At 38.4% G+C, this 26,707-nt stretch overlaps 1 protein-coding gene across 1 annotated transcript; it reads right to left on the bottom strand.

Moving 5' to 3' along the window:
- Positions 1-52: 52 nt before the first annotated feature.
- On the bottom strand, positions 53-26,707 carry ARPC2 (actin related protein 2/3 complex subunit 2). Its single transcript, XM_087712651.1, has 10 exons — positions 26,471-26,707; positions 14,757-14,791; positions 14,031-14,143; positions 11,171-11,216; positions 10,392-10,578; positions 9,127-9,220; positions 7,750-7,876; positions 3,945-4,045; positions 3,196-3,296; positions 53-499 (listed from the first exon to the last, which is right to left on the bottom strand). Exons 1-10 carry the CDS (start codon positions 26,542-26,544, stop codon positions 475-477), a joined length of 903 nt encoding a protein of 300 aa, XP_087568777.1. The 5' UTR covers positions 26,545-26,707; the 3' UTR covers positions 53-474.

Below are 26,707 nucleotides of genomic sequence, written 5' to 3'. Positions count from 1 at the left end.
ATTCTGTTGAACACAAACAAGTAACAATGAATACCCCATTAACCATGCTGGGTAAGATAGAAAGATCTCCTTTATTAATGAACCCAACAATATTTCTTCAGATACAGGAATTGTGAACTCAAAATACTTGGAAGAAAAACAAGTTAATATTGCATTATTACCTTAAGAAATACTGCAACTCATAACCGGTAAACATATTGCAAAGCAAAACAGCTTGAAAAAAGGGGAGAGGGAAGGAGGAAAGAAAAGAAAGAAAATGGATCAAAATGGAATTAAAGGATGTTTCATTTTTTTAATTAAGTCCTTGCAAGCACAGCTCGATGCCACAGATCACTTTCCAAACTTGTGTAGAAAACATCACCCGATTACTTCCTTAAGAGCCCAGAGAGGTGCAATATTAAAAAGCTACGATTATCAGGTAGCAAGTGCTCCAGCCTTCTACCGCAGTTGTTCGATTCCACCTTGCCTCAGGCTTTAACGGGACGCAAAGGTCTTCCCCCTGGCAAGAAGTCAGAGAATGCAGGGTGAGGGTGGTTTATGATTTTGGGGTTCTAAGATTTACCCATGTCCCATTCATTTTATCCAGCAACAATCATTCAGAATATCATAATCTTACATTTCAGACTTAAATACCTACTATTCTTCTTGCTAACGTAAAATTTCTTCAATGAGCATGAAGACAGGAATGGAATGGTTTGATTATCAAAAATACATACTCAACATGAGTAACTCATAGTCATTAAGAATTGTGGCAATCTAGTACATTTCACTTTCCCTTCTTTTCAAAATCAGTAGTTACTTTGACCCCTTTCATTTTCATTTCACCCCAGTCTTGTTCACCCCATATGTTCAATAGGTCTTTATAAATTAGAGATGAGTACATATTAAGCTATTTTGAATGAAGTGTCCTTATGTGGTACAGATAGGTCCCTGACTTATGACCAAAGACAGTTCAAAGTTGCAACCTGTACTCATATTTATGATGGTTGTACCACCCCAGCAGGCATATGATCGCGATTTGGGTATGTGACAACTGGCTCGCATTTATGATCAGTTTGCCACTTTTTTGGCAGTTTTCTGTAAAAAAAAAATCTCTACTGGGGAAACTGGGTTCACTTAATGACCAATGTGATTGACTTAACAATCATGTGATTTGATTTATGACTGTCCTAAACCTGGTTGGATTTGGTCACACAGTGACTTCACTTAGAACTACACTGACTTACTACTGAAATTCTGGTCCTAATTTTAGTAATCGTAAGTTGTGGAGTACCTGTATCGCAAAAAATTATGTGCACCGCACTTCTAGAAATATTCTTATATTTCTAGTTTACACATATAGACTGTGCCTGAATTCATGCACTTTGGTGAACAAATGTGGCTAATTACAAATATGAGAGTGAAGGTTCATTCTCTGAGCTTGTGGGTTGGTTTCTGAATGTTTCATATCCAGGCTAGGTAACATCTTCAGAAGAGTTTAGGAAATGTCAGTGTTCTTCTGTTTATAAGGGCTTCAGGTGTGTGGGTGTGTTACATCAGGTCAGGGTCATTGGAGGGTGAACTGGTGGGTGAGAGGGTTGCATGGGTTGGTTGAGGGCCGGTGCTGTCTCTGGTTGGCTATGCAGTTGATTTGGATTCTGAGGGGTTGGTACCCCATACAACTCCCCACCCCCCAGCAGTTCAACCCTCAATAACCTTGACCTGATGTAACTTCCTTATTACAAGACTCACTGACAACTCACACCTGACCCATCACAAGACCCTCACTTGACACACCCACACCTCAAGTCCTTATAAACAGAAAAACATTGACACTGACATTCCCTAAAATCCGCTGAAGATGTTACCTAGCCTGGTAACAAACATTCAGAAACCAACCCACAAGCTTGAAGAATGAACCTTCACTTTCATCCTACACCCGAGCTACAAATATTCACCACTATTGCAAATTACCAATATCTTTTGTTGTTTTTTTCTAATTTCAATAAAAATAGCAACTGATGTAACCCCAGGTCCTTAAAGCTTTTTATTTTAACAAAGAAATGAACAATTATCTGTATCATGAACACTCACACTTCTTTTGTACTCTGGTTCGCTTGTTAAAAGATTAATGTAGCATAAATTTCCAACTGAAGGGAGCAGCAAAAGAACCATAGTGGCAGTGTAAATAATATCTAGTTGGGCTGATCTTACCAAAAAGAGTTCGTATTTATAATTCAAAGATGAAGGGAATTCAGGAATATAAAGCGTTATTCCCCCAAATAAGAGAACTTAATTTTTACTTAGTGAATAAGACTTAGATTTCAGTCTCTCTCAGCAACAATATTAGGGATTTATGTGAAGTAAGTGTCATGAACTTAAAAGCCTGGAAATATCGTACAAAGGGGGTACTAGAAAAGCTAAAAACACACAAATTATGCATTGACACTTTAGCGTGCAAATATTTCGGATTCAAGGCTACAGCTACTAACCCAGCAAGATAATGCAATGGAGGTGGAGTTCTACAATTCAAAAAGAGCTTGCTAAAGTAGTTGCATTTTAGATAACCAATAATGATTTAATTTGTAGCATTTATTCTTCTTCTGGAAAATTAACTGTGTGATCTATTTTGGTAAACACTGACTTGTTTGTGAACTTGTTCAGTTTCAATTCAGTCCTATATGACATGAGTGAATTATTTTATTTTGATCATCTATCCATATATTACTGCACTAGGTTAGCAGGAAGTTCAATCAAATTATTTCATTAGCTGAACCACAAATAAAGCAACTGTTTGGGGGATATATACATACATGCACCAACATAGATGAAATGTGAGCAATAATAAAATGTTAAGTCTATGTTGTTCACATTGTCTTGTTTTTAAGCAGATCCAATTTATATATGCATTATCCTAATTTAAACACTAAAACATGACTATATGCGTTGTGTTCTTCAGGATTGCATTGTATCGGCTATTGAATAGATCATGTAATGCTAAGAAAATTGAGTGCACTATCCTGCAGATTTTGCAATAATTTAAAATTGTTTTACTGCTTTTTATTGTTTTTAGTTTTGAATGATTTCTTTTTACTGTGCACTATTTTATGTTTTTCACTTTGGACGCCATTCAGACTAACATATTTCAGATGAGCAGCTATGCAAGTTTACTCCATAAATAAATCAGAAGAAAGAAACCGCCCCTTTAAAACTCACGTGATTGTTTTCATTTCTTTCTTTTCTGCATCAGGCCGGGCACGATTCAGCACTTTGAGAAAATCTGATGTTTTTGCCCTCATGCGCGTGTGAATGTAAGCCTGCATAAAAGAAGAAAAAAACATATGTAAGGGCTCTTCATATTTCTTAAAATTCAAGCTACCGTATTTTTCGCAGTATAAGATGCACATTAGTTTTGGGGGAGGAAAATAAGAAAAAAAAATCTGCCTCTGCCTACCAGCATCCATCTGGCTAGCGTCCTTAGCCAACAGCCTGGTCAGCTTCAGCACATTAGCCTGATTCCGCACGAGCAACTGATTGGCAGGTGGATCAGCCTCCCGGAATACCCCCAATCAGCTGTTCCCAGAGGTGAATTTTAGCAACAGATTCGCTGGTTGTGAGCACATGCTCTAGCAATCCACACAGCCTTGAACAGGTCTGAAATGGAGTATTCAGAGGCTGAAAATATGACGTGAGGAGACCAGCGGGTGGATGGGGCTACATTCGGTGTATAAGACACACCCAATTTTTCACCTTTTTTTGGGGGGGGAGTGTGTCTTATACTCCGAAAAATACAGTAAATGTAAATATACCCTGTGAACACATGACCACACAGATGGTGCAACAGTGGTAATTTCAAGGGTGGGATGTAAGTAACTTTTTAAAGTTACTGTCATAACCAGTCATTTCCTTTTCCCAAACTACATGAGGCATTTGCATCCCCGGGACTCTAGATACCATTCCTATACCTTGGAGCATTTGATGTGATAGTGCAGGTAGTCCCGGAATGTGTGGATCAGATTTATGGTATTATCTCTTGCGGCAGCATTGGTATGGCGGGGAAATAACACTGCAAAGAGAAGGCATCAAGAAATGTTTATTCTTTAGCAATCACTGCATAGCTACATTAGACAATGGCTAAACTGACATATCTTATTCTTTGGCTCAATATTCATCTGCATCATCTGCATAATTTCCATAATTAATAAAGGCATTTGTACAGAACAGATATAATCAAGTTTTCTCCAATTGGTTTCTTGAAAACCAATTACCAACTGCATTTTGATCATTCTAATTGTGTCAGGTACACAACTAAGAGAACACTTAGTTATATCAGGTAGACAACTAAGATAACACTGAGCCCAACATTTTCTTTATGCAGATTTTCATTAAGTACAGTTATAATTCAGCTAGCACTGATAGAAAGAGAGAGAAAATTACAATAATCTATTTGTGACAACAGTGCTAAGTATTCATCTCATCTGTATGCAGACACTGAAATAATTCTTGGCAGATTGTGCAACCTTTTTCCAAGATTCATGACAACATTTTAAGTTAGTCCTCTTTTATGATTTATTAAAACAAGCTAAGTACCTCGATACTATTTCATTTTCTCTTTGTCACAGTGGTATGGGAAACTTTACTATTTCAATGAAATACACATTTCAGTTGATGAAGGCCCCCTCTCAAAATATACAATTCTGAAAATTCAGGGGTTTAACATCGTCCAGAAAGCCTTAAAAAGATAATAAATGATTTCACAGTACAAATATGGAAAGATAGATAAGCTATGGAAAGAGAGAAGCGAAGTTAGCCGTCTCATTTTCTCTCTGCCCACCCCACAAATCATGTAGTTGGAAGGGCCCACGTAGGATAAGTTCAACTCTTTGCTTAGTGCAGGTATCCAAGTTATGGTATCTATAAGCATTGTGCATTTAGGCCCTGCCTCAAGACATGCTATGGTGGGAAGCTCCCTACCTAACTATAGAATTTGTTTTACTATACAAGGGCTTTCAGCATAGCTGTCAGCCTCTACCTTGCTGCTGCTTCGGCTGCCATTGAAACGGGGAGGGGAAGCATGGTATTTGGGAGGGGAATCATTATGTGCTGGAGGACTATTCTAGAAACTGTCCTGACCATCTCATTGCGCATGTGGAGGAAGGGAGTTTCCCGCCAAGGTTAACTGTCCAGCATTCCACCCTGATTATGTTTTTTGAAGATATCTCCCACCTGACAGTTGGGTGAATTATAATTGGACTATGGACTGGGGTGCCAAGGGGAGGGGATTGACCTATACATGATATTCATTGTTTTCACACCCAATTAACCAGACTCAGCTTAGCTTTGCTACTATTCGTTTGTAATTAGTAAAAGTACACTTAATTTCAAACAAATGGAGTTGAGTGGTTTCTTTCCTGATTATTAAATGAAGCAGCACCTGACATTAGCATTCCAGTAACTAATTTTTCCACATTCTGCCTGTCCGTCAATACAGAAGAGTTGACTTTCTTTTGTGTGACATCCCTTCATGTACTTCATATTCCTCCCCAATTATTCACTGAATGCTTTTAACAAACGCCAAATATGACATCTCTGAGTTATTCAATATTTTGAAACTGGACATTTTGTGCAGTGATGACACATTAAAAAAAAAAGCTAAAGAACAAAGGGATTGCTATGCAAGAATCAAAGGCTTTCCAGTGGAAGGAAACTGTCATTCCCTGGTGCCTGAGACATATTATAACTGACCATTATTATTACTGCATTCTCTGATGATATACCGCTGTTGGGCTGTCACAGATACGACCCAGCCTATACTGGAATTAAATGCCGCCTGACTCCCAAGTTCCAACAAGTGACTTTTGCTGCTTTGCAAACCAGCTATAATTCATGATGGGCTGTACCCAACATTGTATTATGGTTTTAGGGAAGCAAGCACAAAGGCTAATCTCTCAACATATTACTTTTTATATGCAGAAATTCAAAATATACTAAAATTTCAAAATATACTAAATTTTCTTAATTTGAGTGAATTAATAAGATGGGATGCACACAGTGCAGCAAGCATATTTTAACCTATGAACTTTCTACCAAAGTTACTGGTCTTTAAAATATTCAGATCAGCTAAAAATCAGGATCAAAGAATCATAAATCCTTCTATGAGCAACATTAACCTGTAAGATCGATCATTACAACCAGATCAGAAATCAGAAACTTGGTCCTGAAAACCCCCATCAGAAAACATTGCTTGGAATTGCTCAACAATTCAATTGCTCATTTAACTTAAGAAATGGAATACTTATGATCGAATGATAGCTCAGGCAATCTTCAAGGTTCACACACAAATTCCTTACAGATGGTTTCATAGGTACTTTCTTGAAGACAATTAGCCCTTCTTAGGAGAAATACTAAGTCCTAGTGCTGGCTGATCAATCTTAGTTTATAAATTTACCAAAGCCAAATGAAGTAATCTTTATTTAATCAATGATCAGCTCAAAGAAAACAAAAAGACAAAATGCATAGAAAGTACAGAGCTACAACCCTGACCTAAAAACATTTAAAGCAGAATAAGTAGCGTAATAGTATATTACAACATCAATAGAGTAAATCTCAGGAATACAACATTGTTAGCATTAAAGTTATAATCCTAAAGAGTCAAAAACAATAAAACTGAAACCCATACAAAATCCAAAAATATAAAAAGGTAGTGTTTTCACAACATAATCTGTAAAACTACAGAAAAATGAGACCGGGGATTGAAGGGGGGGGGTCAATAAAATTACCTCTGTACCAGCTTTTGCTTTATTCCCATTGTGGCAATGTAAAACCTAGCTACTGAGCAGGTAATGAAGATTTCAACTGCTCAAAAAGGAACTTCAAAAGGTATTTGACCAATTTTCCAACATGATTACATAACTGGGTAAAATTAAATCAATCTGATGTCCTATAAAATATACAGTGCAGTAGTGAATGGCTGTCTGTTTCTAGCTCATTAACACCACATAGGCAGGTATACACAATTTGTGGAGTTTCAGCATTAAAGCAATCTAAAAGGCAGGATGTTATGTCCTGGCTTTAAAGAATCTCTTTCTTAGTTTGGGAAAGATGAGAGGATATAAATAATTTGCTGGTTTCCATACACCCGTATCAATCTAAATTCTATTATTCTGGAACAGCCTATTTATTTCAGCCTGATGCTCCATAACATTCACTCTTAAGAGTAGAACCTGCATAGCCTGATTGTATCCGAACAATATTAAAAATGGTTCCAAAAGCTACGTGATGCAACTTTCGGCTCCACAACCAATTTCCAATTTAAGAAGTAATCAGCAAAAATTAAAGGTGGCAACCCTATTGGAAAGAATCGAGTTTTCACGAATAATTAGTCATCAGCCTCCAAGATCATACCTGTATTTTGGAAATTTCTGCCTCCAATCTAACCTGGGCATTTACTGTCCTGGTAGGGGCAACAAGTATAACTCTCAAGAAAGAATAATCTTTTCTTCAAGTATCTTGTCAACAACAGAAGAGTGGCTCAGTGATAGTCTATAGATGCAATTTCTGAGGGCATTTGCTTAAGTAGTGACCTGCAAGGTACAGCTATATACAAAGCATATTAAGAATTGTGTATCACAATGCTTTAAAAGAAACGTGTGCAGCTATGTTGTTTGGACATAGTTTGGTAATTTCTGAGAAACAAAGAATGTTTTGGGAAAAACAGCTCTTATATAGTTACCATCCAATCCTAGCCTGGCTGGGAACAAGTTCACTTACCAAATGTGATATATCCAATATTATCTCCAACTGCTGCGTCTGTATCTTTCAGTTCCAAGGGAGGTTCCCTGTGACTGAAGAGCACTTGAGGGGCTGTGTGACTTGCACGACGGCCCTCCTTAAATTCCTAGGGTAGCAAAAGGCATGAGAGTGTTGGGATCGTGAAAAATAACACACTGAAAACATGGAATACAAGTTTAATAAAGATTAAAAACTATACTGTTAGTTGTTATTTATTAGTTAACATAATAATTTGCTTGTTTAAATCAAAGTGAGAAAATAGGTCACTTTTCTTAACACGGAAGTAACTAAATTCAAAAGCTCGGGTATAGTTGATAAGAAAGCCAAACTCCTTCACACCCTTCCCAAATAGCTTTATTGAGGGACACATAAAATCATGCGCACTACCCGTGCCATGACTATACTGATAACTAAATTATGGGGTTTTATAAAATATGCTATATTTCCTCAGTAATGTAAAGAAAGCAATTTTACTGTTCTCCCCAATGTTTATTTTATTTAGATTTAAATGATATTTTTGTCCTATTTTTTCTTTTCGTTATTTAAATTTATTCCTTACATTAAAGTTCTTACACCTAAACATAAACATGATGAAATAGTATTTGGCTGTTCTAGTAAAATGGGAGTAGAGAGCCCCCTCCCGTGGAACAGTTTACCTGCTGAGCTGTAGGTGAGGCCCCAACCTTTATGGTTTTTGAGAAGGTAAAAATATGGCTTTTCTGAAGAACCTTTGTATATTAATCATACCCACTGTTCACCTTTTCTGTCATTCTAGCTTCTCTAACTACTCTTCTAAGTAATTTTTTCCTGATTTTTGCTTTTGTTATCTTGACTTTTGCTTTTATTATATAAGTACTATAAAAGGCTTACATCCAAAAGGTTTCAGGTGATCAGATAAATGTTATAAATAAATTTCATAAATATGTAATTCAAACCACAGGAATGGAAACAATTCAGGAAATCCAATAAAAGAGTCTCCAGTATCTGATACTGGGATAGTACAAAACACAATTGTGCCTCAACAGAGCAATTGAAATTCTCTTTTTCATCTTCCACTCTGCATCCTGCAGGAAATGTTGCCAGCCAGCCAGCTGTTCAGAGCAAACAGATAATGTCTCAAGTGAGCATTTGCTCTTCTATTCAAACTCCCCCTTTTCTTCAGTCTTCATGCAGATAGCAAGACAGATGGTAAGTATTCTTTTATTTGTATAAAAAATAAGTAAATTTCAAGAGGCACCAGTATTAGCAGTTAGTTTTAGTGGAGAAGAACTTCACTTTAAGGGCAATAGCAAACTTCTAAGAATAGGAACGTCAATCACAATCCACTAAATCTCTACAAAACAGAAATGGTCCTACCTGCATAAACACCTTTCCAATCACAACGTCATCGTCATCCTTAAATACCGTGCTGAAAACCACTGTGACACGATCCTTCTTTGATTCCACGTACCTAGAGGGAGGGATCAAAAAAGCCAACACCTTAAGAAAGTTACTTCAATACTAAGAGCTTAGTTTACAAACAGAAACGTTTGTAAACACATACCTCAACTCCAATGTGAGTATACACAACAGCCTGAGAACTAGTACAGTACCTCTTTGCAGTCCTTAATCCTTTTGGAGTTTGGCATATGCATTTCTGGAATGTTGAGAAAGTGGTAGGACCACCACCACAAAACAAAAGTTTTTACACAATATGGTTGTCCTTGTTAACATGGCCAGTAAAAAACCAACTTCAGTGAAAAGCTAAACAGAGAAAGATCCTACTCCCAACTCTTTCCTTCTCTCATTCTCAATACATACACTTGCCATTCAAGATCCTCTCAAGAACTGCCCCTCCACCCACTTCTTCACCTTTCCTCCTAAAGCATCTCATTGTTCTTCATAGTTTTCTTCAATACACTCTTCCTCCCACTTCTTCCTTTTTCATGTTGGCTGCTGAGACTCTGATTATGCTACTTCCCCCTCCAGCTGCATGAGATCACCTGCTACAATCCATGTGTACATTTTTCCTTCATATGAAAGCAAAAATTACAGGGTTAGGGCTTTTTTTTAAAATTCTAGGCAACCAGTAATATTTCAAAACTGAGCTCACTGGACTTGAGTTCCTCAGCATCCTCAGTAGCAGTTGGAGGTAAGGCTGAGGAAAGAAAGTGGGCAAGACTATTTTGTTTTTAATATGCTACTGTATGCTTATTTTAAGATCTACAGGGATTCTCTGATTCAACAGCAAGAAAATTTTAGTTTTTAGCAATCAGGGTTGGAAGAGACGTAGAAGAATAAAATTGGATTCAGGGACCACAGGCTACCATTTCTACTCCAGTATAGGGGGGACAGTGCTTCATGATTTTAATCCAATTGGCGTTAGTGTATAGTACCCTACATATGATGATGTATTTGGGAAATCCGTGTATGTTGATTTGTACTGCATGTTTCAGACAGGCTTTAGCTTTAACCGGCTGTCTACATTTATCTATTAAAAGATTTGCCATTTCCTATCTAAAAGAGCTTTTGGATGCCAAGTGATAATGGATAAATGAAGATGGAATGTTTTGAACAACTTAAAATCTGAGGGTCTGGAAACTGACTAAGTCGCGAGGCAAGAAAAAGACAGCACTTCTTACATTGTCTCATCATCTCGGTAGTGGATGACTGCTCTTTTCTCTCCATCTTTGCCTTCCTCTTGGAACTTGAAATATTTCTCAAACACCGAAGCAAAACAGTTGCGTTTCAGCATGCCTGCTTGGTGGACAATGGAGTCTTTGGTAGCCGGGAGGTTTTCCAAATCGTACAACAAAGAGACATTGTAACCTAGAACAGGTAAATAATAAGAATATTTGCAGATTTCCTTTTCAATCTTAATTCTTTTTGGAGAAAGCAATACTGGCCAGTCATACACAGGTTCTTTCCTTCCAATTCCCCAACAGGAAGATATTCAAATAAAGTATTGGCAACATTAAACATGCTTTTCTCCTTCAATCAGGCAACTGTTTCTCCTCCTTTCACCAACTGTGAGAGAAAGCAATTCTTATCCCTGCATTTTGGGACAAATGAGTGGGAAGCAGTACTGTTGAAGGTAACCATGGTTTTCCAGAGCTTCTGAATGCCTGTCACTCTCTTTACACAGTACAAAGAATCCCTAACTAGATAAGCGGGGCCTTGCTTGGGGGTGGATCCAGAAGCTTATGCGGCAGAGAAATAGAGCTCTGATGTTCTCAGATCTCCATGAAGAATGCTGAAGGGAGGCGGGTATTTTTTTAAAATAGCACTGCAACAAGAAGAGCCCAACTGTGAGCTGGATTGAAAACATGGAGAACAATTTCTCTGTTTGAAATGCAGATAATAATTACAATTTAACAACAGGTTGAATAAGAATTAAGGCACAAATTATGCTTAGGCTTACCCGACTCTGGAGTTACCAAGTAGTTTCCATACACTCTCTTTAATAACTAGGAGACAGAAAAAAAATATTATGAGCCTTAACATGTCTATTTATTTGGTCTCTTCAGAATTTCTTGTCCTTAAAATCTCTAAATCTTTTCTAGTCAATTCTAGGACAAATCATTTTTTGGGATGCCCCAATTATTAGTTCTAATCATCTCAAATTAAAATTCAATTAAAGAATGGAGATAGATCTAAGGCACAATGGGAAAAAACATCCTGTCACCACTGTTACTCTATTCTCAAGATTCATTTCGATATTGCTGATCTCAAGATATGACATATAAATGTCACAATTTATTGCTGCTAGTGAGGGCATGTCTCCTTTCATTTCCAAAAAATGAGAAGCCAAGAAGGTGAGAAATAAATAGGTGAGCTCTATACAACCAAATCTACCAATAAATTATTTGTGATACAATTTGCATAGTGCATAATGTCTCTTTCTTCATTTTCTCCAAGGAGGAAATGAATATAATATATCCTTCAAATTTTAGTATTTCTCATACTCAAGTCTTGAGAATATGAAATTAGGCTTTTCCTTTCAAGTTAACAGAACTGCAATTTTAGGTTATCACCCCATAAATCACCTCCAAAGAATTCTATAGTGTTTTAGTTAAATACACCCAGGATGTTTGCTATCCTGAAGTTATTTGCTGGTCAATGAGTTTTTGAACAATGAATTTTATATGTATACCGTAAGTACATTATTTACCATAAAGTTTTCATTTGAAAAAAAAAAGGCAAAAGGGAGGGGCAGAGATTTTTCCAGTGTTTGTGGAAGCCAATCATATCCTGAAGTGGAAGAGAACCATTTTTTTTTCTCAGAAACAAATCAATCTCAAACTGACTTTCTCAGACAAAACAGGCACCAGGTTTTCATAGTAGGTACAGGGGTTGACATGGGCCTTATCTCCTGGACTTTCTTTTGGCTCTTCTTAGGTGACCCTCAAAACGAATCTAGCAATGTTATAAGTGTCTATGTAAACCGACACCAACTGCAGCACGAACGCTACAATTATGAAACATCTGAAAACCATTTCAGGAACTGAGTCACACTTTCTGCTGAGACATTTAACCACACAACACAGAAAGGAGTATTTTTTCTACCATAAATGGTTATCTTCAAGAAACCTGCAATACAACACAACTTTATCAATTCATTCTTCAGGAGCAGAAAGAGCTAAATTTAAGCAGACCCGTAGTATGAGTCTCTCTATTCTAAATGGTTCACTAGAAGCTTCCTGGTTTAATACAGAATACCATTTAATGCTAGTGCACCGGTGAACAGGAGAAGGACTGAGGTCCTTCTCTCCATTTAGTTTTTACTTTGCTGTCAGGACCAAAGTTATTAACCGAAACACACGTAATGTTGGAAATTCAGCTTAGCAGATAGCAATACCAAACTGACCCCTGTGATTCAAATGCTAAGCAAGATTCTCCTGGCTGATGCTTAGATGGGGTACGGGGAGAGACATAATTTCAAGGCTGTAGGCTAGACAGGGAAGTTGAAAAAGACATCATAGCAGAATGTCTATGGAGATTCTCAAACATTCAGGTCATGGTTGTTCCAAGGGTTTTTTTTTTAATAAAAAAAAGGCAACTGTACTTTCTTCATTTTTTCCTTTGAAAACATTTTGCTTCTCATCCAAGAATCTTCCTCAGTTCAGGTCAGTCCAGTTCATTTGATGAAAAGCCAAACATTTTCAAAGGGAAAAAAAAAACCAAGAAAGTCCAATTACTTTTTGAAAAAAAGCACCTTTAGGAAGAAGGCAGAGCAAACCATTTATAGAACACAGGCAAGAACATCGCATGGATGCAATCATAAGAAGTTTTGTTTGTCTTGAAGGTGTATTTACCATTGTTTCATACTTGGAAATAAAATTTAATTTGTTTAAGAATATGTTTGTTCTACAGAAGGGGGGGGGCACGAAACCACTGAACTTTCAGCAAGTCAGGAAAAGGAGAATGTCTAAGGCAATGCTTTCACAAATATTGCACTTAAACAACTGAGTCAGACCTAACATCCTAAATGTTGTAATATCTACCTATGTAGCTACCTATACCTACCTACTACATATTTTATATTACTGATTGTATATGTACACACCAGTTTATCCTCCGTTTATGCAAATGAAATTTTAGAACACTCCTTTTTAGCTGGATGTGTCAGCCTCTGCTTCGCTGCTGTTTTTCGGCTGCCATTGAAACGCGGAGGGAGGACATGGTAATTGGGAAGGGAATCATTCTGTACCGGAGGACTGTTTAATTAGGGAGTTATTCTCACCATCTCTTTGCGCATGTGGAAGGAAGGGAGTTTCCCGCCAAGGTCAACTGTCCAGCATTCCATCCTGATGATGATTTTCAAAGATGTCTCCCACTTGACAGTTGGGTGAAATATGATTGGACTATGGACTGGGGTACCAAGGGAAGGGGATTGAATCTTGTATTGATATCTATTGCTTTCGCGCCTTTTATTCAGATTCAGCTTTGCTTTGCTTCTTTTCGTTTGTAGCCAGTAAAAGTACACTTAATTCTGAAATATGGAGTTGAGTGGTTTCTTTCTTGGTTATTAAATGAAAGGGCAGTGACAGGATGCATCTGTTTAGTTATTTATTTAACTGTCTTAAAAATTCATATATGACCACCCCCGCCCCAAAGACTTTAAGGAGGAGGAAGCAATGAAGTTAATGCATTTAAATACTAATAGCAAAATGCATATAAATAGAGACAATATTGATGACATCATGATTAACTTACAAATAACTAATTGATGAATATGGGGAAGCTTTCATATAAGACATATGGAATACACCTAATCTCACCTCATCAGCGCCATGTTCCTGGAGCTCTTTGTAGAATTTCAGAGAAATACTGACCATAACCTTTGTTTTATCACCATTTGGATTGGAAATATGGTAAAGAACTCCATCAAAGTCTAGAAACAAAAATTTGAAAATTTGAAGTGCTTGCATATTTTCAATTTAGGCATATATTGAAAGATGAACCTACCTAAACAAAGACAAAACAACTGTTTACATTGTGAATCTGTTATCAATACAGAGTTTATAAAACAGAAATTTAAAAAAAAACAATTACGTGTACCCATTACCTATAAAAATATATAAAAACCCATTGGTCCCTGGTGCCCAAAAGGTTTGTGTATGTGTGTGTAAGTAAAAATACAACATGCCATTTTCTGGATTTGCATACTTAGCTTTGCAGACTCTGGATTGTGGTTTATGGACCTTGTGTTGAAATCTCTGCATTGGGTTGGTGAACTGACTTTTGTTCTGTTTAGGGGCTTGGTTCTGGAGACTATTGGACCCAGTTAGTGAGACTGGGTTACACTGAGTGTTGGTGGTTGTTTTGTAGGGAAAAGTATAGTGGAGTTTCACCAACATCCCTGTGGCTGGAGGACCCTCAGTTGTATTTAAGAGTGTAATCAACAACGTAATTGGTGCCTGCATCCGCCTATGCAATCTTGTTCAGAACATTTCTCTTCCTTTTACACCAGTAAGTTTTTTAAAATAAAAAAGTACAGAACGTACCTGCGAATGTTACTTCTACTGCCTCTGGTTTGTTTCTGGGGAAGGGAAGAGGAAAATAAAAGGTGCATTACTTATAAAAGGTTGAAAGGAGTGAGCAAGTTTTAGAAAGGTTGAAGTTTAGGCTTTCCTCTATAGCACCTTTTCAAATATGCTCATAACTATTATGCATTTGTCATGTTCTAGCTTTTAATTAAATCCTCTCTGCCTCCTCTACAGTGAAATGACAAAATTGTAACTTAATACTGCCAAATACATTTTTATAAAAGTAAATAGAAATCAAATACCCTTTTCCTCTCATTTATACAGGTGGTCCTTGACTTACGGCAGATTTTTTTTTAATGAGTTCACATTCACAGGTGCTTTACAACCCACAAAATATTGTAAAGCGCTTACCTGTAGCCCATTCACCACCACCACCACCACCACCATCACAAAATTGCATTTTGGTAATTGGCAACCTGTTTGCATTTATGACTGGTTGCCAAATGCCTAGGAATCATATGATCATCATTTGCAATCTTCTCTGCTGGCTTCCCCAGAAAGTCAATGAGGAAGAAGGCAGGGAAGGTTGCAAATAAAGGGAACACTGTATTTGAGGTCCATTCCCCCAGTACATTGAATGTTTTCCCCTCCTCTATACAGGGAGGAGAAATCCTCCTCAGTGTAGGAGGAATGGAAATAAAATCTTGTGAAAACACTAGTGAATGCCACTGTTCTAAGCCTTTAAGAATGCAGGCATTTGCTAGTGTTTCCCCTGCCAGAGGGGGATAAATATTGGCTTGTTCTGTCATGTTTTCCCTGACGGGGGGAAAATACTAGCATTTGCCCCTCTAGAAGAAAAAAGGCTAGCACATACCATCATTATTGCATACCAGTTGGGGGGAAGGGAAGTCAGGTTCTCTTTCCACCCCATTACACCGAGAGGCCTGGCCCTTTCCCCAGTGCTCCACTTAACAACTAGAATAACCAGGATTGCAATCATTAAATGAAGTAGCCATGTGACCTCTCGCCTAACTGTCAGTTTGCTCAATGACCAAGATTCCGGGCCCAATAGTGGCTGTTAAGTAGAGAAATATTTGCATAGGACAGCTTATTGAGAAAGATTTCTAATATATTTTTGTCTGGATTAAACAAACATACAGAGTTGTAAAGCAGCCTTGGAAGACCAGAATTTCATATACCATATCAACAAATTTGAGTACTGCTTTCCTGACTGATAAAATTTATTGTTTGATTACTTAGAAACCAGGATACATTGGCTACCAGCAAATTAGATCTGCTTGTTCCATTACATTTTCTACCAAATGAAGCTTCCAAATACTCTTCAAGGGCAGCCCATGTGTAGAGTGCATTACAGAAATCCATATAGGAGGTGGACACAGAATGAATGATAGAGCCACCCGATCCAGATATGGGCGCAACTGGCACACAATCTGAAGCTATGTAAAGGCCTTCCTAGACATGATGGCCACCTTTTCTTCAAGTTATAGTCATGACTCCAGAAGGACATCCAAATTGTATGCAGGGTCTGTCTAGGGCAATGCAACTTCATCCAATTCCTAGATCCCAAAACCCAAAGCCACTCAGTCTTAAGAGGATTGAGTCAATGCCTATTGTGCCCCATCCACTTACACAGAATGTTGGCAGCACTGTTTATTTCATGGGTGTGGAGATTTAAATGGATGATCTTACTTAGTGGCTTCGTGTAGATGTTAAACGGGAGTGAAAATAGTACTAAACCCCAAGGCACTCAAAAATTAGGAGGCCAAGAGCAGGACATCTTGCCACAAATTAAGATCAAGTGACACTGGCCATTGGGAAAGGAATAGAACCAACTCACTACAGTGCTGTGCACCCTCAATCCCCACAGCTATTATCCAGAAGAATATTATGGTCGATGGCACTGAAGGCTGCTGAGAAGTCCTGAAGAGCAAGGATGGATATGTTATCCACATCCTTTTCTCACTAGAGGTCATCAAAAAGCGCAACCAATACTGTCTCAATCCCATAACCAGGGCTGAAGCCCAACTTAAAAGGGGGCTAGATAAACCATTTCATTCAGGACCTTTTTAAGTTGTTGCACAACCAAGTTCTCAACAATCCTCCCACATTTGCACACATGCATACTTTTATAGCATTTGTAGAATAAGAGGTAAGGAGAAAACCAATGAAAAATAGAAATAACAGAAATAGAAATAAGGCATGAATTATGGAAATTAACAACACTCTTTTTATACTAATTACAGAAGATCCATTTCAAACTTCCTTGTTTTAGCATATAAGAATATACTATCTATATCTGTGATGGTGAACCTATGGCATGCATGCCAGAGGTGGCACACAGAGCCATCTATCCAGGCATGTGAGCCATTGCCCATTGCTTTTCTGGTTTCCGGCATGCGTTTACACGCCAGTCACTTGGTCTTTCAATTTCTGATGTGCATGCGCACTGGTCAGTCTTTGTGTGTGCATGCATGCCAGAAATTGGAACATCAGATGGGCGGTGCACATGCGCACACCAGAAACCAGAAGATCATCTTCCCGGTGCACACATCTGGTGTTCCAGTTTATGGCGTGCATGCATGCGCGAACACCAGCTGGCTGGTGCGCATGCCAGAAACAGGAAGAGCAGCTGCCCAGTGTGCATATGTACACTGGGCTTCTGGTTTCCTGTATACACGTGAGCTCCCATTTCAGCACTCAGTGCCGAAAATGTTCGCCAACACTGGTCTATAAAGTCGGTGCTTGTAATTCAGAATTATATGAAATGAAGAGGCAAAGAATTATCTTGGTGAAATCCCCTTCTGCCTATATCAATAAGTTCTCCAGACAGTTTCTGCAAAGAAAATACTGAACGAAAGATATACACTAGGAAAGACTCTCTGCATAACCGTCTAGTTTTTCAGTTCTCATAACTGTGCAAAAAACAGTAGAAGTAGTTGGATGCCTTCTGCTATTAAAAGATGAGAAAATGGTTTCCTTACTTAGTTTTTCATACCATGCACAGAACGTAATCACTTGCAACCACTTCCTGTTACAATTTCACAAAAAATTTATTTGTTCTTCCTGCTCGTTTATTCTATGTGGAAAGTTCCCTGGAATCTGGAGAAGGATTGTATCATTCCTGATTTATCAATAATTAATGTAGCAATTTACTTAAATAACAAAAACACCTTGCTAGAGGACTGTGCACTAACACACATAATAAAGACTAAGGAAAAGAATGAAAAAATTATTCCTTCATGGCCTCTTTCAATAAACACTCCGATATAAAGATCTCTAGATTCAAGAAGGCAGAATAAACAATATCAACCTATCTATAGTCCACATTGTTCCAATAATCACCAGATACAGACACCTTATCTACAAATGATCCACTATGAAAAACAGCAATTAAGGTATGAAGTCTAAGCCTTTGTCCCATTTACAGTGGATAAGATAAAGTGGTACATAAAATATTAAAATTAAGATGTGGGATCTTAATTTTTCTTTGGACAACATACCACATGTTCAGTACAATTCTTATATTTTCCGCATTTTATGCTAGACTTTGATGAGGTCTTCTGCCAGACTATGAAAATGTGTTGGTCATACCCAGAGAGATTCTACCCTGTATTTATTGCATTCTCTGGAATATTCCTATCATATTCATTATACATTCACAACTCTACCAAGATAAATTATAATTTGTATAGGCTTCTTTTCCATTAGCAATTCCATTTTTCCTAGAATCGCAACCAGTTATATATAGCATTTTTTCTCCCCAGAGGAAGGCAATATCTGGGATTTCATTTTCAATCTCATATTTGCAAGTGTATCAGCGAAATCCAAAAATAATAGTCTTTATGTCTCAAAACCAACCTTATTCTTGCATAGCACAACTATAGAAGAAACACTGTTTAGGTGAAATTATAAAATACTACCACTTTTATAAAGCAAACTCTTGAATATGTAACTATTTTAATAAGCTACTGTCTAGTTAAAGCCTAGATCATTTATTTTCACAACAGGAAAACATTATACAATTAAAATGTTGTTTTATATAATTGGGAGCTACTGGAAAGAAACTTGTGATGATCTTTTTTTTTTCATTTGCACTATATCTTTTGGGATTCCATAGGATAGCAAGAAAATGCTAATTAATAAAATGTGGCTTCAAATGTGATATTTGAAGCTGATACTGGACAATTGGAAAACACTTAACATTTCCAAGATTCATTACAAAAAAAAGCTGGTAATAAGTGTCAAAAGTTCCTTATATGTATAGCCTCCATAAAAGAGAATGCCTGTGAATGAAAATGTACAGCCCAAAGATATTTTTAGTAATATTAGTTATTTAATCATATTTAGAACAATATGCAGGTAATCTTCAATTTACAACTGGTTGCTTAATCTCTGTTTGAAATTATGACAGGCTAGAAAGTACTTTATGCCCTATAAAGCACTTCTGGCGAATGCCCCTTTAGAAGAATAGGTTCACACTTAGAACCTTGCCTTTCACTTAATAACCATAGCTTCACTTAATGGTTGATTCTCTAAATCAAGGGTGTCAAAATTACAGCCGGCGCCCCAGATGCATCACACACTGGCCATGCCCATCCCTTGTTTAGCGAAGGGGGGGGGGAGTTGTGATATGTCATATGACAATGTGCTGTCACAAGTTTGAAACTCCTGCTCTAAATGATTGTCCCCCAAAATGTCAAAAAATTGGGACCAATCATATGGGTATCTTGTCCTGTCTTACAACCTAATGACTTACAACCAGAAATCTGGCCCCAACTGCATTCATTCTGCATGCTGGGCTCCCCTTCTTTCTTTTGGCCCCACTGATGAAGGAGGAAGGCTAGGCTTGGGCGATGGCCCACACCCCTCAAGATCCGCCCCACTGTTCTCTCCCAGCCCTTTTTGCTGGGGGCAACAGCAAATTCCACAACCAAGATGGAATCCTGTTGCTGCGCAAAGGCAAGTACAGGGGTGCTTCACTCCCACACTAAGACTCCACCCATTGCCACCGCCTTGACAGGGCAATAGCTCTTTCATCCCTGTTGCAACAGGGATACAGGGAGCCACAGCAGAGTGGTGAAAGAGCTGCATGCAGCACAGAGCCACAGGTTGCAGACACCCAACGTATACCATCAGCTCTCTGCTTGAAGGAAAAACCAATAAGGCATATAAACCCAAAATACCACTCAGCAGGCAGCTGCCTTCCTATTTCTCACTCTAAATGCAAGAAAGATGTGTTTTGACAAGCTCATCTGGACTCAGAAGATAAGATCAGCAGACTTTTTTTGGCTAAAGGTGGTTCTCCATTTTTCTCATTAGCATAAACAAACATTGTATCCTTTTAAAGTATTCCTTGAATCCACATTTACCCTACTGCTGGGATGAGAATAGGATCTGGCTGGTCTACTCTCTTCCTGCTGTCCTCTTTCTCTCTTCAATCAACCATAATTGCATACTATTTTTATACAAAATTACTGATCCACAAAAGGGGTATACTGGGTTTTGGAATATATGGTACTGGCAAGCTTACATGTTACAATCCTAAGCAAAATTATTTGGGGAAGAAATTTTTTGTTCCAAATGATAAAGATACAAGGCAAAATCAATCATATTTTTTTAAAAAACAAGGAATCAACATGAGCATTATATTTTTGAGGAGGAAGATGAGTCAATGCATTCCTCTAATAAAAGAATAATATTGCTAATTCAGCTATCACTTTGCCATCTCTTCAGTTGAGTGCTTCTAGTAGATTTACATATTCGTTATACAGCAAGCTGATATCTCCAATCAAAGGATTGATTGAAACCTTATATTAAAGCGTCCACATGGCAATAAGTGCCAATAGTTGCATTTTCAATTCACAGTACATTTCAGAAATCAATCACCTGAACTGCAGTGCCTAGCAAGGATTATAACATATGTTGTGTTCTTTTTCATTACATTTCTTTTTTATTCATTTCAATATTTTTCTTTGATATAGTTGTTATGCAGAAAATGAATTCAGAAGTCACATAAAAAAGGAAAAGCAGAATGGCAAGCAAACAAAGGAAAATATTTTTTAAAATTTATATGCTTTACAAATTACACTTTTTCCTTTAATTGTGCTCAAACTAATAATTGCAGTCAATATATTGTTAAACATTAGGAATTGCTTCTGATTTCTGTTTAAGACCTTCTATTTTTCTCTCTCTTAGAAACAGTAGTTTAAGATTTTAAGTTTGCCTTGTTGTGTAATACAAATGTTGCAATTGCAACTGGATATTGAAGTGTCTTAGCAAAGAAATTACCGTATTTTTCAGAATATAAGACACACCGGAGTATAAGACGCACCAAGATTTTGAAGAGGCATTTTTTTTAAAAAAGTAGGAAGGTAGATAGAGGGGGGGGGGAGAAAGAGAGAGAAATATAGTAGGGAGGGAGGGAGAGAGAGAGAGTAGTTAGGTAGATAGGTGGATAGAGAGGTAGGGGGAGAGAGCGTGTAGGTAGGTAGATAAAGGGATAGAGAGACAGAGAAATAGAGATAGAGAAATGCAGTAGGTAGGGAGGGAGTGTGTGTGTGTGTGTGTGTGTGTGTAGGTAGGTAGGTAGAGGGATAGATACAGAGAAATAGAGATAGAGAGAAATACAGTAGATAGGTAGGTGTTTCTGCTGGAACAGCACTTGATCAATGTAATTCTCATCAATCAGTTAAAGAGCTTTCCAAAAGGAAAAAAAAGTTTTTGACTCTGCAAACGGGCCCATTTTTTAAAAAAAGGCCATGAATAGCCTTGGGGGACTTGCAGAGTGCTGGGGGGGGGAAGCAAAAAATGACCTGGTTTTTGTCAAAAAAATTGCATGCATAACCTTATGGAGACTTATAGAGTGCTGCTGGGGGCTGGGGGGGGGGGAAATGGCTCCGGTTTTTTTGTTCATTTCTTCCCTCCCCAGCCCCCAGGAGCTCTCTGAAAGCCTCCATAAAGCTATGCACAGCCATTTTGGTGAAGGGGTGGGGCTTCAGGAGGCAAAAAATGCTGTATTCGGTGTATAAGACGCACCCAGATTTTCAGCCTCTTTTTTGAGGAAAAAAAATGCGTCTTATACTCTGAAAAATACAGTACATATTTGGAATGCTAGCATAAGCATTCACTTTATTGACATTCTTATATACTGTAAAATTCCTTGTGAGAAAATGAAGACACCAGCTTCTATGCAGAAGTTCTAATATTAAAAATTTCCATTTGGTCATTTTTAGCAGACTTTCTAAGATAAACTACAATAAACTGAAACTAAACTGAAACTGAATTTGCAGACTAATCAATGACAACTGCCTATATTCAAAGCTATCAATCATTTGTGATTACAGCGATCAAGCAACTGTCAACTCTTGCCAACTACATAGTGTTTCTCCATTATGATCTATCCTACCTAACCTAATAGGCATGGCAAATTTGACAATTTTTTTACTTGTTAATATTTTTAAATAACCAGATTTTGTCCTAAATTGATTACAGTAAATTATTTATAATTAAGCCTAAATAGAATCTGATACTATAAAGCTTAAAGAACCATATGGAGTATTTTTTTTAAAAGGTATGCCAGGAGCTCTGCAGATAGATTATCATGAAATCTTAGAGCCGAGGTGGCGCAGTGGTTAAATGCAGCACTGCAGGCTACTTCAGCTGACTGCAGTTCTGCAGTTCGGCTGTTCAAATCTCACTGGCTCAAGGTTGACTCAGCCTTCCATCCTTCCGAGGTGGGTAAAATGAGGACCCGGATTGTTGGGGGCAATATGCTGACTCTGTAAACTGCTTAGAGAGGGCTGAAAGCCCTATGAAGCGGTATATAAGTCTAACTGCTATTGCTATTAAATGCTACACTTCTTCACAAAAATGCAAGATATTTCATTGTGTATTACTTTCTCATGTTAATTCTAATGTGGGAAAGAGTAACATGTGCCCTTTATAAATACACTAAAATTAAAGTGAAAATTGCTAAATAAAGCAGCAGGGTATGACTTAGCACAGCATAAGAGGTGTGGGCATAATGTTCGCAAATTAATACATCCACCAACACTGGATGATTAGCATTCTGGGCTGCTCTAATGCTCTGACTTTAATTTTTAAAAGTACCTATTATTTAATATTCTTGGACACTGAAGAAGTCATGCAAGTGTTCCGCAAAAATGCAAAGAAAGCTAAATATTAAAAAAATGTAAGCCAGATATACTTCCTAGAACTTCTTTGCCCTTTGTTCTCTATTATACAAATTTAAAGTTTAAATTTGTTGATTTGATCCAACAGTGAGCATAACCCTTCTATAACACGATTCAAAAGAGATAAGGAAGAATGCCCTTGCTCCTCTATCAAACAAAGGGAATGAGGGGGTTCCAAATTTTTAATAAGAAATGTAATCATTGAATCACAACTGTTACATATTAGTCTTATTACTGGATTTTATCTAAAAAACCCTATTAAGAAGCCAGCAGCCTCAAATGTAAGTCAAATTTTATACTCATGTTTCTCAAGTGCATTATAGCCTCCTATTTTGTAACAGTTACTTGATTCACTCAGTTCATATTTGCAATTATAAATAATCTTATTATTTTAAGGAGACTCAAACCAGTACAATATATTGTTTACAAATTTAACGAGTAGCTTTTTTTAAAAAGCACCTTGAATATAGGGAAATGTGGCTGATTTTTTTCTCTAATAAATATAGGAAACAGCTCACTGTACACACCCATTAGGTGTATTTTAAGAAATGACTCAGCTTGAAGCAAATAGATTAGCATTCATTTCAGTTCTTTGTCTTGGCTCTGAGCTTGTCAGGACATGGTTTCTGTCCTTAAAAATGCAGAAGTAATAACTTCCTTTCCGTTTATATACTAGTAGTATTAATGCTTGTTCTCAAGAATGCTTTTTGTATTAACAGGTAGATGTGTTATTCAACTGGATGCTACTAAAAGTTGCTTAATAAAAATTAACCTCACCAAACATATAAATTAATAAAATAAAGATGATACTTTGAATTAACCAGAGCAAAGGCAGTGTAAGACAATAAGCACACACAACTGCATGTAATAAAGAAGGATAATCATAAGCTCTATAGCAGGGGTGTCAAACTCAAGGCCTGGACTTAGATCTCGCCCACAGGGCTGCCCTGGAAACAGCAAAGGACCGGCCTGCGGTGCCTCTGCCAGCGAAAACTGAGCTCAGGAGGACCATGGGAGGCCCTTGCAAGCTCCATTTTCGCTGGCAGAGCGCTCGGGCCACCCCCGACACGAGTGATGTCGAGCTGGCCATGCCCACCCCGGCCCTATGAAGTCAAACACAACCCTGATGCGGCCCTCAGTGAAATTGAATTTGACACCCCTACTCTATAGGACTTCTGGCAAAAATGAGTTTAGTGCATCAAAGACATTCATTAATTTTCTGCAATCTTCAGAAGTATCCACTGCAAGCAACAGAGGAATTTGCATACATATTTACCTGAAGCAACATCTATGTGAAAAATGCATGCCTACAAATATGAAACTTCCAATGACATGATTCTCCAGAATCTCATGTTATTTGGGACTGTTGCTACAAACTTGTGAATATTCAGAACCAGCAGATATGGCTACAGCTAATAAAACAGTTGAATTACATATAGGACTGCACACTTCCCAGCAGCCCAGTAAAAGTTTCAGGTAATCAACAGGGCATCTCTTCTGATTCCCACAACAGATGCATTGGACATGAACAGTTACAATAACTACATTCTCTAAGGCTGAGAATACATTATGGAACAAATGACACTAAAGATGATGAAACTGCCCAGAGATGTTAAAATAGTTGGCACTAGCATTTTTAAAATAAATCTAGATTTCGCTACACAATATTATCATAGGATATACTGTAGTGTTGTATTGCATGGGAAATGAACTTAAAAGTGCTGCAAATTCAGCTATATCTACAGCATTAGAGAAACGGCTCTTTTCCATTTAAGCTAAGTTCCTGAATATATTGATTTATTTAATAGCTTTAGTTAAGCAGGTAATATTTATGCATAGTTGGTAGATGCAATAATTTTATCAAAGTTAAATTTAATGTTATCAAACTTAAATTTATCAAAATTAAGCATCAAAGATATGCTTCTATTAAACACTGGAATATAACATAATGCTGGCACAAATATTTAGAAGAAAAGTGACCCAAACGGTCTAAAATCATGTTTTAAGTACCACTAGAGGGGTATGTAATAGACTGCATCCTAATTTCCAGCAAACCAATTAAAATGGGGGTGGTGGTTTTTGATGAATAGTGAAATATATATTTCATTTTTATCCTGCAAGGCGTTTCTTGACTATTCATTATAACAAATCCCTTGCTAGATATGCCTTGTTGACAGCTATGTCACACAAAATGTTTTCAAACCACAACATTTGTGTACATTTGATGGTATGTGGACCACCAAAATTTTCTCATGGACCACCAGTGGTCTACGGGCTACCAGTTGGTGACCACTGGTGTATACCACACACAAAACAGCCAAGAGACTAGAAGATAACAGATCAGGGAATAGAGAAAGACAAACCACACCCAAGATATATTCAGTAGGCAAAAAATTGGGAATTTGAATATTTGTTTGCATTTTTCAAGTGTGACTATTAAGACCTCCCTCTTCTAGATTTTCTTAGATGCTTCACTCTCTCCTCTTGAGAAAATGCTGAAAACACCCAACTTTCCTATTGGGTTAAGTGAGGTATTATCTAAAACAGCGGTCACCAACCGGTGGTCCACGAGAAAATTTTGGTGGTCCGCAGAAAAAGTATTTGCATTTTTAAAAAATATTGCACTAAATACTATTTATCTTTTTAAAAAATTCATATTGGTGGTCTGCGGGATTTAAAATTATGAATGTAGTGGTCCCTGTGATCTGAAAGGTTGGCAACCCCTGATCTAAAACATATACACCGTTCACATAAAGGTGGGAACGCACCCAGATTTTTAAAAAAGGTGACCGACTCAATTCGGGAAAAGGGCACTGTCTGAGGAACAGAAAATAAGAAGAAGCAACACTGAAAGTCTGTAGAGATTCTCAGCCATCCAGGTCATGGCTGTCATTTTTTCCCAAAAACACTTTTGGGACAAGCAGCCCCCCCCCAAAAAAACCGCACCCCAAAACCCCCGACCAGGAAGCCGGGCAGCAATGTGGTGCGAGTCGCCCTTCAGAAGCGCTTCTGATACCAAGTACGGTACTTCTCTTCCTAAGGGAAAAAAAACAAAAAACTTCCACCGACTTGAATCTCTTTCGAGGCCCGGAAGGAGAGCTACCAACGTGTTGACAGTGGGAGGGGAGAAATGCCAGAGAAACCGCGCCTCTCTCCGTGCTGGGCTTGATGGTTCAACCACCGAGTCACTTCGAAATGGCGAGCGGAAGAGCAGCAGCCGGGGCCTGGCTCCGCGCCCTTCCCCCTTCATCGGGGCCAACAGTCGGTGCCTCCCCCCACCCACCGAACCGTTCCCTACTCGAAAGGGTCTCTCCCCACCAAGAGTCCCACCAGCGGGCAGGGAGAGGGGAGCTAGGCCTGATCACATATCCCCGTCCGGTCGCTCGGGAGCCCTGACAAGCCTCGTCTTCCTTAGCGGGCAAGCCGGCCGGTGGTGGCGCCTGGGCCCCGAGCGCCCGTTCCCTTTTGCCCGCCCGTCCGTCCACCCGCTGCCACTCCCACTCTCCCAGCCTCTCTCACCCAGCGGCCGCGCCCTCGAACTTGAGCGCGAGCGTCTCCTCAATGATGCGGTTGTTGACCTCCAGCAGGATCATGGCGATGGCGATAGTGAGGAGGGGGTACGGAAGCCGGGCGGGGGAGGAGGAGGAGGAGCGGGGGGGGAAACAGGGAAGGGGAAGGGAAAAAAATCCACCTAAGCCGAGGAGCGCGCTGCACCGGGGACCCGCCCGACTCCAGTCGCTTCCGCCACTAAGGGTT

This window comes from Thamnophis sirtalis, unplaced genomic scaffold (genome assembly GCF_051295495.1).
Source record: "Thamnophis sirtalis isolate CommonGarterSnake01/CBP01778 unplaced genomic scaffold, rThaSir2_p1.2 scaffold_1, whole genome shotgun sequence".
Taxonomy (NCBI): Eukaryota; Metazoa; Chordata; class Lepidosauria; order Squamata; family Natricidae; genus Thamnophis; species Thamnophis sirtalis.
The sequence above is the reverse complement of the archived record's forward strand: the minus strand, read 5'-3'. Positions and strand labels throughout refer to the sequence as shown.